Raw genomic sequence first — 18,830 nt, forward strand, 5'->3', positions numbered from 1 at the left:
TATAGATGCTGGAGCCATGCCTGTATGTATTTTGAAAGGAGGGAGGCATCCTAGAGTGTGCCAGTTCCTTATAAAGCATCTTCAGTGTTTAGAGTGTCTGACCTTAGAAATTTTTTTTTTCAATTTTCTCCTCTTTCTGCCTGGGAATGTGGTGAGTTAGAAAGGTATGTTGTCCTCTGTAAGGACTATTTCTATGAAGCATCTATGAGTTGTCATTAAACATTAAAAACACTAATGCTTAATAACTCATAATCCTTGGACTAATCTAAAGCACAAACAAAGCTCTTAAATTTTTAAAACTTAAAATTTAATTTTTATCTGTTAAAAAATTAGGATATTTTGACAAAAATTATAGCAATCAGCTGGCGATTTAGATTTCCGTAGAATCTTGCATATGCCTCTGATGGGCTGTTACTACGCAGCTACTAAGGCAGTCAGGAATATAGGAAAGTCTTTAAAACATGATACACAGGGAAAGGGGATGCTGAACAAGTCAAGCCTGATTGTAATTTACAGGGAGACTATTAACAGGTTGTCTTTCTGTCTTACTGATGGATTGTAGGTGATTTTTGTTTTATTTCTGGTTTTCTTCACTTTTTAAACTCTTTGTATACCACTAGGAGTCTTCAAAATATTCATGGAAAGTGCGTATTATGAAAAAACTAAACATGAATTTCAATGTTTGTGCCAAAAACCTTTTTAAATTTTTTTTTATTAATTTGAAAGGCAGAGTTATAGAGAAAGGAGGAGAGAGGGAGAGAGAGATCTTCCATCCACTGGTTCACTCCCCAAACAGCCACAATAGCTGAGGCTGGGCCAGGCCAAAGACAGGGACCTAGAGCTTCCTCCAGGTCTCCCACATGGGCCCAGCAGCCCAAACACTTGGGCCATCCTTTTCTGCTTTCCCAGGTGTACTAGCAGGGAGCTGGATTGAAATGGAGCAGCCAGGATTCAAATAAGCATCCATATGGGATGCTGGCATTGCAGGAGGAGGTTTAACCTGGCACACCACAGTGCCACCCCCTAAACTTACCTTTTAATTGTTTCCCTGTGAACCTTTTAAAGTACCCTTGTATTCATAATTTTTAAAGTTTGATTTATAAAACCATATGACTGGGGTACACATTTGGCCTAGTGATTGAGACACTGGTTAAGATACTTGTAACGGGGGCGGCGCTGTGGTGCAGTGGGTTAAAGCCCTGGCCTGCAGCACTGGCATCCCATGTGAGTGCTGGTTTGAGTCCCGGCTGCTCCACTTCCAATCCAGCTCTCTGCTATCGCTTGGGAGACCAGTGAAGGATGGCCCAGGTCCTTGGGCCCCTGTACCCACATGGGAGACCCAAGAAGAAGCTCCTGGCTCCTGGCTTCGGATCAGCTCAGCTCTGGCCGCTGCCGTCATTTGGGGAGTGAAGCAGCGAATAGAAGACCTTTCTCTCTCTGCCTCTCTCTGTAATTCTTTCAAATAAATAAAATAAATCTTAAAAAAAAAAAAAGATACTTGTAACCCATGTTGCAGAACCTGGGTTTGATACCTGCCTCCAGCTCCTGATTCCAAGTTCCTGCTAGTGCACACCCTGGGAGGCAACAGGTGATTAGGTTCCTGCCACTCACAAGGTCGAATGGGATTGCATTCCTGGCTCCATACTTCAGCCTTGATTGAGCCCAACCATTGCAAGCATTTGGGAAGTGAACCAGTGGATGGGAGATCTTTGTCTCTTTGCCCCTGAAATTAATGAATTAAATTACTAAGTTTATTAAACATTTTAAATCGCATGGCTCTGCTCTTGTGAGTTTCAGGTGTCATGCCTTGTGCCCTGTCATCTGTTTATTTGGTTCACCTTCCTATCCTTAGTGTAGTGCCAGAGACACAGCAGTGGCTCAGTACATGGGTGTTGAGTAAGGTGTTTCGTTTCTGCATTTCCCATTCCTTTTTCGTTCCAGGTGATGTGCTCTATGAACTCCTTCAGCATATCCTGAAGCAGAGGAAACCCCGGATTCTTTTCTCACCATTCTTCCACCCTGGGAACTCTATCCACACGCAGCCAGAGGTCCTACTGCACCAGAACCATGAAGAAGGTACTGGAGGAGGCTTCTCGCCTTGCTTAAGGTTTAGCTAAAACCAGAAGGCTTAGTTGTGAATTTGATAAGCTGCTCTAATTCATGTAAATTCGTTTTTCATTCAACTAAAGTATAGCGAATGTTTGCAATATCTAAGGCACCATGGGACATGCCAAAATGAATAAGACTCTTGGTTCTTGAAGCTCACAGTCTAAGTGAAGGGATGAGATGAATTTGGACAGAAGCATAAAAGCATCCCCCTAATGGTAGGTCCCCTAAAGAGGTAGTGGCAGGAACGATTACATCCAGATACAGGAAGCAGGGTCAGCTTCGTAAAGGAAGAGTGTCTGAGGGTTCCTGGAAGATCCTGCAGGATTCTGATAAGCAGGCACATTAGCTTTTTTTCTTTACTACAATGAAATACCTAAGAGAAGCTACTTAGTAATAAAGGGGCTTTATTTTGACTCTCAGTTTTGGAGGACCACAGTCTAAGGTCAGACAGGCCCCTCTGGTTCAGCCATCTGGTGAGGTCAGAAATGGCAATGGAAATGGCAGAGATCACAAAGTAAGCCAGGAAGCCGAGAATAACTGGGTCCCGCTCAGCTTTTCTAAGCAGCCCTCTCCTGAGCATTACCTCCCAGTGGCACACTCCCAGTGCCCTAAGGACTTCTCCCTACCAAAGACCATAACTGGATTAAATGTCCACCCTCACAGTGCCATGGGAGTTTAAATGCCTACATGAATTCCAGAGCCAAATCTTACTCCAACCATAGCTGTAGCAAGGAAGTGAAGAACGTTCCAAGCAGAGAAAAATGACACGAGGGTAGAGTAAAGCCTCGGAATAGAGAATAGACTTGGACTGTAGAACTGAGCTTCCTCCTCCCCACCCTTTTGGTATGAAGAATCTCAGACATAGCCCAAATGGGATCAGATAATCACCCCCTGAGAGCCATCACCTGCCTCAAGAGTGATCAGCGTTTTACTAGTGCAGAGCTAGACCAGGGAGGTTAGATTGGAACCAGAGTGTGGAGAACTTGGATGCACTCACTGTACATCGTTCCAAAGCAGGTGTTTGGGTGCAGAAAGAGGGACTAAGGTTCTTAATTTGAGCCGCATTCTATTGATCCCCTGAGTATGCAATGGCATTCAGGGCTGAGTCCTGCCTCGGTGAGGTCCATCACGCCCATGGTTGCTGCCCAGCATTGCTCGCACAGCAGTACGTACACACGCAGTAGGGCTTTTCCACACGTACTTGCCTTAGAACGGACAACTCGGGGCCTAAAACCCCCTGGCCCTTTGGGACATTTCCTTAAATTACTTGATCATCCCCAAGAATGGGGGATTTGTGTTTTATTATTTGCCAATTAAAAAATGATAACTTTTTTGTGTTCTTAATTAACACTTCCCAGAAGAGAGCCTGACTCCAGGCGAGCAAGGGACACCACCTCCTGTGCAGGCGTTTCACAGCAGGTCCTCTCCCTTCCTTGATAGAGAACAAACAAGCATTGCTTGCACGCGCCCTGCCTCTTTCTCTCATCCTTTCCTCCCTGGCTTTACCCTTGCTAAATTTAGCAGCTACCCCCACCTTGTACATTTCCGACTTGCATAATAGCCAACAGCCACTATCAGAGGAGGTGGGTTTACTGAAGCTTGACATTAAGGCAAGAAATATATTACCTCGCCTGCCCTTTCAGTTATAAAGAGTATGTGATTTCTCTCTCTCTCTCTCTCTCACTACGGGGGGAAAAAATCCTACTTGGAATTTCTGTCCCCAGAAATTCTGTGTGATTGGAGGCCATGGTCTCACCACATTACATAGACCCTCCCTCCACGGCCTGATTTGACTCATAAGTAGGTGTGTTTGTTGTTGTTCTCATTGCAGGAGCTCATCAAGAGAAAGCTAGCTTATTCTGGGAGCTGCTCTCAAACCAAATAAATACAGATGTGCCAAGGCATATGCTGTAATGAGCTGTGCTCTCAAGCGTTACGGTGTCAGTAGTGGTGAGCCCCGTAGGTAAGAGAATGAAGCTAATGAGGCCAAGGTCAAGGGCTTCATCGCTCTGTGCACCAGTTAACTCTGCTTCAGACCCAGCTCTTGAAAGTGCCCGGTACGTTGCCAGAGACCACTCTTTAAAGCTGACAGCCAGGAAGCAAGATCTGAGCGTACAAGCCCTGCCCCATTGTCTGTTCAGACGCCCTGCAGGCTCCAGATGGACAGGGAGGCACCGTGAGAAGGGAAGTGTGGGTGTCTATCAGGTGGTATCTAATAGGATCCCCTTTAAAGGCTGGGATCTGCCATCCAAGGCACACAGGAGGTAAGAAGAGGGCGCCCTTTCTCCCAGAATTTGAGACAGCACGTGTGTCCTTAATGATAAAGAGACCATTTAGTAAAGAGGTGAGTGGATCAGTTCAAGTTCCCCACCTCAGCCACCTCCTCCCACTTACCCTTCTATACTGAAAAGAAAAAAACGCACCCCCAAATGAATTACCTCTGCAGTGAGCGCAGTTGTATCCCACTGTGGAGAGTAATGGGATGATGTGGGCATATGTGAACACACAGACAAATGAAGTACTCATAAAAGAGTCTGTAAAGGGAAATTGCACCTAGCAAATATGACTTCCTGGGATTTCCTTTACAGAATTAGGGACACAGTAGTATGTAAAAGTGTGTTGGCCCAGGACTACTCATGTTACTACTAACATATATGAACATACATGTAAATGGCAGAATGGAAGGAGCACAGGGCCAATCCAGAGAGGGCCAGCTGACTCGGGAGCAGCCTTGCACAGCAGGGTGTGCAGAGGAAGGTGGAAAGCCGTCCTGTGACTCCACCCCATCACAGCCACCAGCATCAGCAGTTCAGACACTAATAATTTCACAGTAGGAATTGATGCCACAATACAGATGTGTGCTGTTTAATCCAGCAGCACTTCCTCCTGACCACACTGGAATCTCCCCTTCTTACCAGCAGCTGGGAGGCGTTGCCAGGAGCTAGGGAACTAGTGGAAGCTCAGGGCTTCCCCTCCGCCCTGCGGGAAAGGATGGCCACACCAGCTCCACCCTTTATTCTGTAAGTGCTCGTTATCTCTGTCCTGTACTCTAGTCTGAAATCCCACCCTGCCTAGGGCAAGGTAGTCCTCCGATTACCACCTTCATCCAGGAAAACCAGCATTTCCACTCTCTTCCCTTACCTATTAGTTGTGGGAAAGGAGGGTGATGTTATATAATTAGGTTAACCTTATAATTTTTCAGCCAGAGACACTGATGATAGCGACGCAGGGCTCCATTGGTAACTAAGCCAGGACAACAGCCATAAACCAGAACTATCCCACACAAACTGGGATGTCTCTGTGTTTATAGAAGTTTTTGAAGGATGGCATCTGTGAGTCAGGGAATCAGGTTCCAATCTTGCATTCTGCCCAAACAAGTCCTGAGGGCTAAGTGTCTCTTCTCCCTGGCTCTCAGTTTCCCCAGTCGAAGAAGGGGGTGTTACGCAAAATATGTCTCAGATCTCGCCCAACTTTAAAACACGAACATTAGACTCAAGCTTTCTGAGTCTCTCGGGGGCTATGAAGGTGAATAAGACGCACCCTCCACCTCCTAGATGTTGGGCACCTAAAGTCCAGAAACTCCTAACAGTGTCCTCCCGCGTGGTCTTGTCACAGTCAAAATCCTTGTGTCCTCATTTGTCTCACAATATCAGAACTCCTGATATTGTTGCCCTTAGTCAGCCCAAAGGGGGCGTCACTCATTTATTTCATGATAAAAAGCTCAGTTTAAGCAGATTCCTTTTGTTTGATGGTTATGACTCATTTTATCTGCATGGTGGTAGGTGGTAGGTAGGTAAATTAGAGAAGAGACAAAATAAATAGTGATCCGACTTCTTTCACAAAAACCCAGAGACAAAACAGCTTTGTAAGTTTCAGACCAGCAAGCAATGATAAGATCAGTTTTGTCACATGCACTTGTAATGACAACCTCTTTTGATGCCTTAAGTTCCAAAATAAATTACTGATTTTAGCTCTTTTCTGAAGAAAGACTTTGTCCCCAAAACATACTCAGTTGCCACTGATCCTTTGGTGTTGGTACTGCTTGAGTAGTGATTCCTTAAAAGCTGCTTGGGCCATGTGAAATAAGCCACAGGTGGGGACTGAAGTCTCCAAATGGACCCAGCTCAGCCCGATCACCTCTGCAGGCCCGGACTTGCATGTAGTCTACAGGGAGAAGAACAAGATCCATGTATCTCAAATTCTCACATTTCATTGCTTGCTGGGTGCACCCTCCTGTAATTTCTTTCTTGTTTTAATTTTATTTGAGAGACTAACTCCCCAGACACCAGCAATGGCCAGGAGTAGGTTGGGCCAAAGCCAGGAGCCAGGAACTCAATCCAAGTCTCTCATTTGGGTGAGAAGAACCCAGTTACTGGAGCCATCATCACCTGCTGCCTCCCAGGGTCTACATCAGTAGGAATTTAGAATCAGGAACTGGAGCCAAGAACTCTAATACAGGACATGGGTTTCCCAACCAGCATCTTAACAGCTAGACCAAATGCCTGCTGCTCTCCTACAATTTCAGTTCTTCAATTCCACCCTTTCCTGTGCCCCATCGAAGGGACTATACGAGGTCATTTTTAATCATTTTTTAGTACCTGTTACTTTTTTAAATTTATTTTTAAAGATTTATTGATTCAAAAGGCAAAGTGATAAATAGAGGAAGATACAGAGAGAAAAAGATCTTGCATGTATTGATCGACTCCTCAAGTGGCCCCAAGGGCTGGCTGGACCAGGCCAAAACCAGGATCCTGAAATTCCACATGGATCTTGCACACATGCGGCAGGGTCCCAGCCACTTGGGTCATCATCCACTGCTTTCCCAGGTGCAATAGCATGGAGCTGGATCAGAAGCCGAGTAGCTGGGACATGAACTGGCATTTCAACCTGGGATGCCAGTATCACAAGCAGTGACTTAACCCACTGTGCTTCAATGCTGGCCCCCGTTTTTAATCATTTTAATTTGAGGATATTTAGATACCCAGTGCTGTGATTGTTTCTGCAACCATGGACACAGTTTTAAGGTGACTGTTCTGCTGGGGTGAAAACTTCACGTCACAATGGGAAGCTACAAGCATTGTAGAGCTCTGCCTTGCAGCTAGCACATGGCAATGGCCCAGATGCTAGAGAGGTCTCATTTCTTTGTTGCAAGTGGGGAGGGAGCGTGGATTCTGTGATACTTCACAGAAGATTCATTTATAGGATTGCAGGATTGAGGGGAACAGTCCCCCTCCTGGCCCTCCCCCACCACCAAAAGCGACTTTGGAGGTATAAGTCTCATACAACTTTAATGAGATGATTAAATAAGATGAAGTACATGATTCTGCATTGCAGTAACAAAGTAATAGGTAGCATTTAGTGTGGTCTTTGTTGTATGCCCAGCCCCGTTCTAAGCTCCTATAGGTTTAAGTCATGTAGTCCTCACAAGCTAATACCATTATCCCCGCTTTGTAGATGAGGACGTAGACACTAAGAGCAATAAAGTAACACGCCCCAAAGTCAAGTAGCAAAGTTCAGGTTTGAGCCCAGGTGGGGCTGACACCAGTCCTTTGTTCATTCCACTGCAGAATGAATGAGCAGACCACAGATGACAGTTTGGTACCTTTTTGTTCTGCACGTGTCCTGAAACTAGGAAGAAGTTGAGACAAGGACAGCAGGGCAATTTTCAGGCCCCCTGACTCAGATAGAGTGGCACAGGTCCCAGCATGCCTGTTTACAGTACTGCCAGATTTAAACAAAAGAAAGTCGAAGATCTTTGTCTCTCCATAAATAAAAATTTTTAAAACGAGTTAGTGGGCATTTGATAAAGCAGTTAAGACACCACTTGGGATGTTAGCATCCCATATCAAAGTGCCTAGGTTGAAGTCCCAGCTCCACTCCTGATTCTAGCAAATAACTAATGCACACCCTAGGAGGCAGCGCATGATGACTTCAGTGCTAGCGTACCTGCCATCCCCATGGGAGACCTGGATTGAGTTCCTGTTGGCCTGGCCTGGCCCAGCCCAAGGTGTTGTGGGTTTTGGGGGAGTGAACCAGTGCTTGGAAGAGATACTCTTTCCCTCCCTTCTTCCCTCCCTCCCTTTTAAATTAGTTAATTTTTTAAAAAGAATGTCAAGGACACCTTTTGAGAACCAAAGTATGGCCTCAGTTTGTGATATTAAAATCTCATACTAAATTGGACTAGATTAATGTTGATGAACGGTTGACTCCCTTAGGATGAATTGACTCAGCATGCTACTCTCCAGCCTATGAGAAATGGGGGCTCCGGTTGAGACCCTGCCCTCAGATCACAGCTGCTGAGTAGACAGCAGGTAGAGGAAGTATTCAGCTGCTCAGGCCACATCCTGTTTCTGGTTGTTGTAAAAGCCACCCTGATTCTTTAGTCGCTGGAATCATGATGATAAATGAACTGTCAAGAAGGCCATCAACTGGGTTTGATATTTCTGTTACACATTTTAGCTGTGTAATATATGATGGAGCCAGAGAATGTATTGTACATGGGTGCTGTGGATCTAGACCTCCTGGTTCAAATCCCAGATCCCCAGTTTAACTTCCTTGTGTTGACCTTTCCATATGTAAAAGAACGAAAACGACTATACCTGTCTCATTCAGGGATGCTCCAAAACGTTTGTAGAGAATATAATTTTATTTGGACCAAAAAAATTTTATATCCATGGATAATTTTTTCTTAGTACACATTTTCTGTGAACTTTTTGAAGCCTCCCTAGTAAGGTTGATGTAAGAATGAAAAGTGTTAATATGGGAAATGCCCTTGGAACTGCACCTTGCCAGACAGTAAGCACTCAATCAATGTTATTCATTAACATTATTCAGTAGTTCTTACCATTATTTGGTTAGGTTTTTTTTTTTTTTTTTTTTTGCTTTTTGTAAATTTTCATTGTGATAAAATACATATTATATGACATTTTCCACCTTAATCCTTTTTAAGATTTATTTATTTATTTATGGGAAAGGCAGAGTGACAGAGCGAGAAAGCGAGACAAAGAGATATCTTCCATCTGCTGGTTCCCTCCCCAAATGCCTGCAACAGCTGGGGCTTGGCCAGCCCAAAGCCAAGAGCCAGGAACTCCATCCAAGTCTCCCATGTGGGTGGCAGGAACAAAAATACTTGGTCCATTATCTGCTGCCTCCCAGGTGTGTTAGCAGGAAGTTGGACCAGAAGTAGAGGAGCCAGAATTCGAACTAGCTTTCTGGTATGGGATGCAAGCATGCCAACCAGCAGTTCAACACACCAGACCACAATGCCCGCCTCCCATCCTAACTTTTTTTTTTTTTATTTTCAAAACTGTATTTATCTGAAGGTCAGAGTTACAGAGAGAGAGAGAGAGAGATCTTCCATCTGCTGGTTCACTCCCCAGATGTCTAAAACAGCTGGGGCTGGGCCAGGCTGAAGCCAAGAGTCAGGAGCTTCTTCTAGGTCTCCCATGTGGGTACCAGGAGCACAAGCACTTGAACCATCTTCTGCTGCTTTTCCTAGGCCAATAGCAGGGGGCTGGATTGTAAGTGGAGCAGCTGGGACACAAACTGGCGCCCATATGGGATGCTGGCCTTGCAGGCGGCAGCTGTATCTGCAATGGCCCCATCATCCTACCAGTTTTTAAGTGAACAGTTCAGTAGTGTTAAGTATATCCACATACTTGCGTGATGGTGTTGCTTCTAATTTTCTTAGCTATTCTTGTTGCAACTGCACATACTTTGTGCAGATACTAGATTTGTGCATCCCATTCATAGGAAGGCCTGTTGCCTCCCCACACCATTATTCTAGAACAGCTTCATGGATTAACTAGGCACCATCTGCAGCATAATTTCTATGGAAAAATATATTTGAAGTGCCAACCTTAATTATGTTCAGAACACAGCCTGTTTTAAAGCCAACACTCCTTGCATTTTATGTGACCTTGTAGTACCTGGCACGTGGTAGGTCCTTCATGTTCCCTTTGCAAACTTCCCATTAATCTTCCAGCCGTCTCTTCTCAGATTTAACAACCAGAGGATTAACCCTTTGTACCCCTGTGCATTCTGCAATTCTTGGATCTGACAGCAGGTAATGAGAGTGCCTACCAGAAAAAGAGCAGGCCCAGATCTTGACTTCCCATTCTGCCTGGTAGTAGGGCCTCTGGGGCACCTGTTAACACCATCTTGCTGTTACCAGACCTCATTCCACTCTTGTGCAAGCTCTCCTTTCCTCTCTGGAGCGTTTTCTTCCTGCTTCACGTCCTGCGTTTCCAGGTCTGGGGCAACGTGATCTTTTGCCTCTGATCCTTGTCCCCACTGCAGTTTGTTGGCCAAGACAAAGTATAGAGCGCTGGATGGTTCGGTGGGCCTCTTTGTGTCTGGTGATCCCATCACCCTCCCTGCCTTCTCCGGCTTTCTCCAGTGACCTGGAAGCCCCGTTAGCCCTAGGGCTAGCTTGTTCTCTTAGGCCAGAAGTTTTAGGGGCAAGAGATTCCTAATATGCATGAGTAACTCTCCCAAGATAAACAGGAAGTCTCCAAAAACTTGCTTTTGCCCCTAAGGAAATGCCATCTGATCGCCTTCAGATAAAGGGACTGGGGCAGTTAGATTTTTATCTGCAGAGAAGGAAGCCCTCAACTAAGGGGTTATCTTGCTCTTTTCCCCACACCATTAAATTCTTCTGCCTTATCTTTGTGCCACGCTGACCCTACTCTTTACAAATGATTGAGAGGTTTACCACCTTCAGTCCACTTGCTACATTTGAAATCCAGCCCGTGACTTCTTCATTTACTTTTGTGCTGCTTCATTAAGACCAAGGAACTCGACCCTGTAGAGTCTACAGCCTGGCAAGAGCAGGAAGCTCCCTTCTGTCTACAAGCTTGCATGTGCTTTCTTGCTCACCCACTGGCAAGGGCAGCCTGATTGGAGTGGTCAGGCCTGCTGCACAGTAATGAGGATTCAGCCTCGGAGTACTCAGAGTTGCCCATTTTGTTTATCTCATTCCCTTTCATCAAGTCTTATCAAATTCTAGGAGCTTACCTGCCGTTCATTGCTTATGACCTTGAGCGTATGCAACTTGTGCATTCAAACTAAGTCAGTTTATGACTCAGGCCCTGCGTGAGAGTTCAGGACCGTTGGCACACTGGTGAAAGGGGCCATGGAAGGTCTCTGAGCCAAGCAGAGGTTGAACCTCACAGAAAGTGGGGAGTGATGGATGTATTGGTTTCCTAGCGCTGCTTCCAGAGCCTAACACAGACTGGGTGGCTGGAGCAACAGAAATGCAGTAGCTCAGCATCTTGGAGGCTGGAAGTCAGATTAGGGTTGTGCCGGGGTTCTCTGCTAGCTTCTGTAGTTTGCTGGCCATCTTTGGCATCCACTGGCTTAGACAGAGATCTCTGCCTTTGTCTTCTTCATGTGGTGTTCTCCCTATGTATGTGTGTCTGTGTCCCAAGACTGCTTTCTGTAAGCTTTCCATAGGCTTAAACGGACCCTTTCTGTAGCTTAAACTGACCTCACCTTATCTTACTAACTCAGCAAGGATACACTGTGCAAAGAAGGTGACATTGTGAGACTCTCTGGAGGTTAGGAATTCAACATAGGAATTTGGAGAGACACAACTCAACCCATAATGGGGGTAAGAGAACTTGAGTATACAGACTGAACTTTTTAAAAAGATTTATTTATTTATATGAAAGTCAGAATTGTAGAGAGAGAGGGAGAAAGTGAGATCCATCTTCCGTGTACTGGTTCACTCCCCAGATGGCTGCAACAGCCGGGCTGGACCAGGTTGAAACCAGAAGCTTCATCTGGGTCTCCCACTTGGGTGGCAGGGGCCCAAGTAGTTGGGCCATCTTCTGCTACTTTGCCCAGCCCATTAGCAGGGAGCTGGATGGGAAGTGGAGAAGGTGGAACATGAACCAATGCCCAGAGGGGATGCCAGCGTCACAGGTGGTGGCTTTACCCAGTATGCCACAGCACCAGCCTGTATATGGAATCTGGTTTGAATTCCACTTCAAAACCCAATTCTGTATTATTCACAGTTTCCATTAATCCTTTTTAAAAAAAACTGCACTGTGGGCCCAGTGCTGTGGCATAGAAGGTAGAGCCTCTGCCTGCAGTGCCGTCATCCCATATGGGCCATGGTTCAAGTCCCAGCAGTTCCACTTCTGATTCAGCTTTCCGCTGTGGCCTAGAAAAGCAGTACAAGATGGCCCAAGTGCTTAGGCCCCTGCACCTGCATGGGAGACCCAGAAGAAGCTCCTGGCTCCTGGCTTCAGAATGACCCAACTCTGGCTGTTGCGGCTATTTGGGGAGTAAACCAGTAGATGGAAGACATTCTCTCTCTCTCTCTCTCTCTCTCTCTCTCTCTCTCTCTCTCTGACTCTCTCTCTCTCTAACTCTGCCTTTCAAATAAATAAATAAATCTTTTTTAAAAAAACTGCAGAGATAGGATCTCTTCTAGAAAATTGTGAAACAGTGGACTGAGACAGATGAAGGAGGTACCGCAGGGCCTGTGGATTTGCATCTCCCTCTCTGACATCTTGGGTCACCAGTCGTTTCAGGGCCCTTGGGAAAGCCTAATGGTGGAAATGCAATCCTGCCTATGAGATGTAAAGTTCACCTTCACCTTTGTTCCACCCTGGAAATTTCCCAGCAAAACCCATGACTTTCACCAAAGGCAGGATTTTTTTTTTTTTTAGGTTTACTCGTTATTCAATATTTATAACATTATTAAATTGGGTCAAACTTTGATGAGATTTAAGTAGAGAAACTTTTCTAGGAAGTAAAAGAGGATGAGCAGTCAGACCTTTTTTGAGTTACTGCAGTTAACGTATTGATTTACTGGCTCTTAGGTGGTGAGGAGAAGGGACTATTTGAGTCTGCAGGAGAAAGGTTTGGGATCAGTAAACACTTTCAACCAGAAGGGCAGCTCCGCACCACAACCTGAGCTTTCTTCCTCCCTCTTGTCCATACCGGCCAGAACTCATTACGTGGGGCTTTCTCTCCCATATCAAGACCTTCAGAATCAGGGCGGTGTGGACAGTTTCCCAGTTTTCTAGCTGGGCAGCTCACCAAGAAAAAACCCAGACATCAAGGCCACAGGCTGAAAAAAAAAATCATCTTGTTGTAGGCAGAAGACTCCCACAGTCTGGGGGATTTCATGCACCCACTGTCCGCTCAGTGCATTTCCTGTGTCCGGAGCTTCTCTGCCTGCCGGCTCTGGTCTCGTAAAGTTTCCACACCCTGCTGCCAACTTCTAATAACAGAGGCAGCAGGCAGCAGCGTAGCAGTATCAGAGCCCGCTGGATACGTGGGTGCATGCTTTGCAAAGTAAAACAAAGCTCAGAAAGTCTCCTTGCAGGCCTGCCAGCCTTGACTGTGGTATGCCCAGACCACCAGGAGCCTGGAATTAAATACCCTCAGATCCAGTTCTCTACCATTAATGTTATCAGCTTCATCAAATACTTCCTCTTTGAGTGGTGTCTGCAGAGAAATAAATAAATCAAGCTCTTCCAAGCTCTGGTCCCGCCCGGATCCTGAGTCAGAAGTAAAATTTGAGTTGAATTATTATCTCGAGTACTGTCTCCCTCCCTCATTGTTCCCCAAGCTCTGGGCAGGAACGGAGAGTGAAATCTCTCCAGGACATTACATCAGTTCCTCTTTTACCCTTGGCATGAGAGTTCTTCCTCTCATAGTCTTCTCGGACTTCCTAAGGCTTGCCTGGAGTGCACACCCACACACTGAGCCTTGAAGCGCAGCACATCAAAGAGTGCCTGCAGGTAACCAGATTACTGACCAACGCCTGTGTCCGTTTTGAAATTTATAAGACGGGAAATGGATTCAGGAAATGGGATTTTTCAATACATGGTCTTTATCATCCTTAAGCATTTTTAAACCTTAATAAGCTTTTAAGTAAAGAGAGACATTCTGGAAATGGCATTTGGAAGAAAATATATGGAAGTTTAGAATGAAACTGTCTTATGGTTACTTATAATGATCCTATGCTGTGACAAATGAAAAGTGAACCATGGACAAAAGGTAAATTTGTTTTTATGGGCATCAGAATTGAGATCCGTGTTAGCTATAAAAAGAAAACTCGCCTCATCCCCCAAAAGATTGTAGATCATTTCTATCAGACTCATCTTAGCCATTAAAGTTAACTCCATTGGCCTAGTCAGTCACCTGTAAGCATTTATATGCATTTCAGCTGAAGTGAGGAAGTTACTGCTCATTACACCAACCTGTTCCCTCCCAAGGTTGATTAAGCACTTTACCAAAAAGACTTTTTATAATGGGAAATATCAAACCTATGTAAAAGTAGAGTTGTATAGTGAGCCACCATGTACCCCCTCACCAGTTTTGATTAATCAAGTCACAGCCAACCTTGTTTCCTCTGTGCCCTACCTAGAATCTCCATCATCTTGGATTGTGTTAAAGCGAATCTAAGATAAATCAGATATACGCCCAGATATTTTATAGAAATTATAATCACAGAGCCAGTGCTGTCACCTGAAAACTAGTCTCATAAATGTCATCTGAGCCAGAATCCAAGCAAGGGCCTATATGTTGCAGATGGTTACAGTGTCTCCTAAGCTTGTTAGAATCTTAGATTCTCCTCCATATCTTCCAGTGTGTTTGAATGCTGTCTCTCTTTAGCTGTAGTTAGTATAACTTTTTTCCTGTGCTTAAAAAAATTCAATTTTCCTTTTCTAAACTGATTAGGAGCAGAATTGTTTCAGATTTCAGATTTTGGAATACATACATATACATGACAAGGTATGTTGGGGACAAGACCCAAGTCTCAACACTCAATTCATTTATATTCTATATACACCTTGTTCACATTATAGCCTGAGGGTAATTTTTTTATTATTTAATTTTTTGCATGAAACAGAGTTCATGGGAAAGAATTTTCTAGTTGCAGCGCCATGTTGGCCCTCAAGTTTCAGATTTCTTGAATTGGGGTGCTCAGCCTATAGCTTTTTTTCCCTCTGGTTGCTCTCAAGATTCCCTCTTGGTCTTTGGTTTCCAGCAGCTGAACTGAGATGTGCCTCAGTGTGCAACCTGCTTGACATTTGCTGAGTTTCTTGGAGCTCTAAGTTTGTTGTTAACAAAAATGGGGATGATCTGGCCATTATTTCTTCCTTTTTTTCCTACCCCATTCTTTCTATGCATTTCTTCTTGGATTCCAATTATTTGTATATTCACTTTGTGATATTGCTGTACAGGTTCTAGGATTTAATTTTTATTTTTATTCCTCTGTCTTCAAGTGTATTAACCCATTCTTCCCTCTTCTCCACTCTTTTGTTAAGTCCTATCCAGTCTTTCATTTTTAGATATCGTACTTTTTACTTGTGGAATCATTGTTTTAACAGCTTTTTTTTCTTTTTATCCACTTTAAGTTTTTATTTGACAGAGACAGGCACAGGCAGAGAACACGCCCACCTGCTGGTTCAAGCCTCCAATGTCTACAATGGCTAGGGCTAGGCTGAGGTTGAAGTTGGGATCCAGGAACTCAATCCAAGTGTTCCACATAGGTGGCAGAAATCCAGTTACTTGAGCCATCACCACTGCCTTCATGGGTCTGCATTGCCAGGAAGCTGGAGTCATGAGCTGGAGTTGCATATTAGCTGGTCTCCTCCAGTGTGGGATGCAGGCGTCATGACTGCTGGCCCAGATGCCCAGCCTCTCAATTTATTTGTGCTTGACAGTATCTGTTATCACTCATTACTACCATCATTCAATTAAGTACTTAAACTTATTTATAATATCTGCTTTAAAGTCCTGTTTTGATAATTCCAATATCTAGACTATGCCTGTTTCAGTTGACTACCTGTCCTCTTGATTATAGAATCCATTTTTTTCTGTTTTATCTCATGTCTAGCAAAGGTTTTTTTAAGATTTATTTATTCATTTGAAAAGCAGAGTAAAAGAGAAAGAGAGGGAGAGACAGAATCTTCCATCTATTGGTTCCCTCCCCAAATGGTCATAATGGCCAGAGTGGGGCCAGTCCAAAACCAGGAGCCAGGAGCTTCTTCCAAGTCTCCCAGGTGGGTGCAGGGACCCAAGCACTTGGGCCATCCTCCACTGCCTTCCCAGATGCATTAGCCGGGAGCAGAATTGGAAGTGGAGGAACCGGTACTTGAACTGGCACCCATATGGCCACAGGTGCCAGCCCCCTAGCAAAATTTTATTGGATTCTGAACATTATAGGGAATACATTGCGGTGTAATTTGTGGAAGACCAAGCTTCCATAAATCCAGAATGACTGGCTAATTATCTGTTCGAGGAAAAGGCACTCTCTTCAGAGGAATGTAACTTAATCCACTCTTCCTGCAATGTATTCCTGCCTCAGTTTTGTCTTTAGCACTCAGCCAGTTTCCTTTGTTCTGGGGTGGACTGTTTACCCATAAGCTGGAACCATTCTGGATAACGGACAGCTGAAGTGTTTACAGAACCTCCTGGCTTAGTGAGACTCAGACTCTGAACACTGTCCCCGCCATGGTGGCCAGTAGCTGAGCTTTCTCCTCCTATCTTTTGACGATCCAGCTGTTGGTTTTCACTGTATCCTCTAGTCTCCCAGTATGTGTTATTCGGGAGTCAGACAGGAATTCGAGGAATATTTACATGCCGATTTAGCGGGTTGGTCCCTCCTTTGTGAACTTCACTGCTTCAATTTTTTCCCACTCTAGCAACGCTGTCCCCTTTCCTCTGACATCTCAAGCAAGTTTCTGTTCATTTCCCATCCCGTGGTGGAAGACCTAGAGAAAGCTATATAAATATGGATCTTAATCTGTTCTAGGTCCCTCCTTTCCAGAGTGAAATCCCCTTGCATTTTTTCTAAATTTATTTGAAAGGTGGAGTTAGAGAGATCTTCCATTTGCTGGTTCACTCCAAAAATGGCTGTTATGGCTGGGGCTGGGCCAGGTCAGAGCCAGGAGCTTCTTCCAGTTTTCCCACATAGATGCAGGGACCCGAGCACTTGGGCCATCTTCCACTGCTTTCCCAGGAGCATTAGCAGGGAGCTTGATTGGAAGAGGAGCAGCCAGAACTCAAATCGATGTCCATATGGGATGCAGACACTGCAGGTGGGTGGAGGCTTAACCCACTGTGCCACAGTGCCGCTCCCCCTTCCATTTTTGTCTGCTTTTGGTCACTCTCCAGAATGTTCAAATGGCTTCAATGTTTTTTTTTATCCACACTCTATCATTTTTGTCTGCAGCAAGGCTGGTCTGGTACAAACCACCCTACCATTATTGAAACTAAAACTTACCCTATCACATACTTGGTAGCTGATCATAAATACTCCATCTTGCTTTTCTTAATTAATACCAGTCCATAGCAAAATGGGAGATACTCTCCTCTCCTTTTTAATGCTTGCATACTACTCCATTATTTACAGACACCATATTTGAACCAGTCTCCTGTTAATAGACATTCCAGTGATGAAGCACTTGTGGATTTATGGTAGGTTATACAATAGTAAAAAAAAATAAATAAGTCCATTGCCTTCAAAGTGACTTTTTAAAAAGGTATATGTATTTTGAAAGAGGAGGAAAGAGAGAATCTTCCATCTGCTGGTATACTCCCCAGATGGCTGCAATGGCCAAGGTTAGGCCAGGCTGAAGCCAGGAGCTTCATTCCTGTTTCCCATGTAGATGGCAGGGGCCCAGGCGTTTAGTCCAGCTGCTGCTGCTTTTCCCAGGCCATTAGCAGGGAGCTGGAGCAGAAGTGGAGCAACAAAGATATGAACTGGTGTCCACGTGGGATGCTGGCATCACAGGTAGCAGCTTTACCTACTACGCCACGACGCCGGCCCCAAGAAATGATCTTTTAATATCATAAATAGTGTTTGTGTTCGTGATCTAATGGAACTTTAAAGTCCCCATTTTCCTGTTAATTCTGTATCAAACTTGAAGAAATCACAACCTCCATCTATATTAACCCTGCCAGATTCTCAGATCCCCTTTATGTGTTCTTCATGGACCACAGATGGTACCTTTGACTCACTTTCTCTAGAACCAAGAACAAGAACCATGAGCAAGGACCAGCAAGCGTGCACAGTTTTGGGGAGATGGCTCTGAGAACAGACATGGCCAGGGATACCTCCTTGGGGTAGATTTAAAGCCCTATAGAAAGCTGCATTTTCCCAGGCAGACACCTGTCCTTCTGAGCCTTAGCAGGGATCCCTGGAGCCACCTGTGTTGCTCGGTCCCTGCGTGTGGCTGCTAGAGCCACTCTATTGCTGAGCCATGTACACTTGTGATGTCCTTATTCACATGTCACCATCTTGAACCTTCCAGTGGAATGGGGCGGAGGTGTTGCTGGGTGCCCCCCCGTCCTCCTTCTTACCCGGTTTCCGAGCATTCGTAGGGCCTGTGCCCTGAGGATCTAGGTGCTCCTGAAAATTCTTTCATGCACAGCGAGATTATCACTCTGAAAACACCACAGTCCGTGGTGAAAGCAGGTTGTGGTGTGATTTTGTGCCCCGGTTTTTAAGTGGCAAAGTGACGGATGTTGTAATGAGTACACAGATCGTAGAATTTGACCAGAGTCTCACTCCAGTCCTCTAACTGGCTTTGTGGCCTGGAGTAAGGTCTTTCTGCCTTAGTTTTATCATCTGTAAAATAGGGGATTATTAGTGGTATCTCCTGCTTAGGTGTGGTGTAAGTTTTAAACAGTGAAACTCAATACCTAGGATATAAAAATTGTTCATCGTTATCAATAATACCAACTAACCTGGA

At 44.8% G+C, this 18,830-nt stretch overlaps 1 protein-coding gene across 8 annotated transcripts in view; it reads left to right on the top strand.

The window, feature by feature from the left end:
- ETV6 (ETS variant transcription factor 6) overlaps positions 1-18,830 on the top strand; it is a 270,828-nt gene that overhangs the window by 228,790 nt on the left and 23,208 nt on the right. For 7 of the 8 annotated variants that reach the window (XM_070049388.2, XM_008259620.5, XM_051850775.3 and 4 more), the window contains one exon: positions 1,942-2,076. The exons of the other annotated variant lie outside the window; for it this stretch is intronic. In XM_070049388.2, the coding sequence (XP_069905489.2) occupies positions 1,942-2,076 (135 nt within the window). The remainder of the gene's footprint in view (positions 1-1,941; positions 2,077-18,830) is intronic. 8 annotated transcript variants of the gene reach the window in all.

The sequence above is a fragment of the Oryctolagus cuniculus genome, chromosome 9, assembly GCF_051225735.1.
Source record: "Oryctolagus cuniculus isolate XC-2025 breed Fujian yellow rabbit chromosome 9, ASM5122573v1, whole genome shotgun sequence".
Lineage (NCBI taxonomy): Eukaryota > Metazoa > Chordata > Mammalia > Lagomorpha > Leporidae > Oryctolagus > Oryctolagus cuniculus.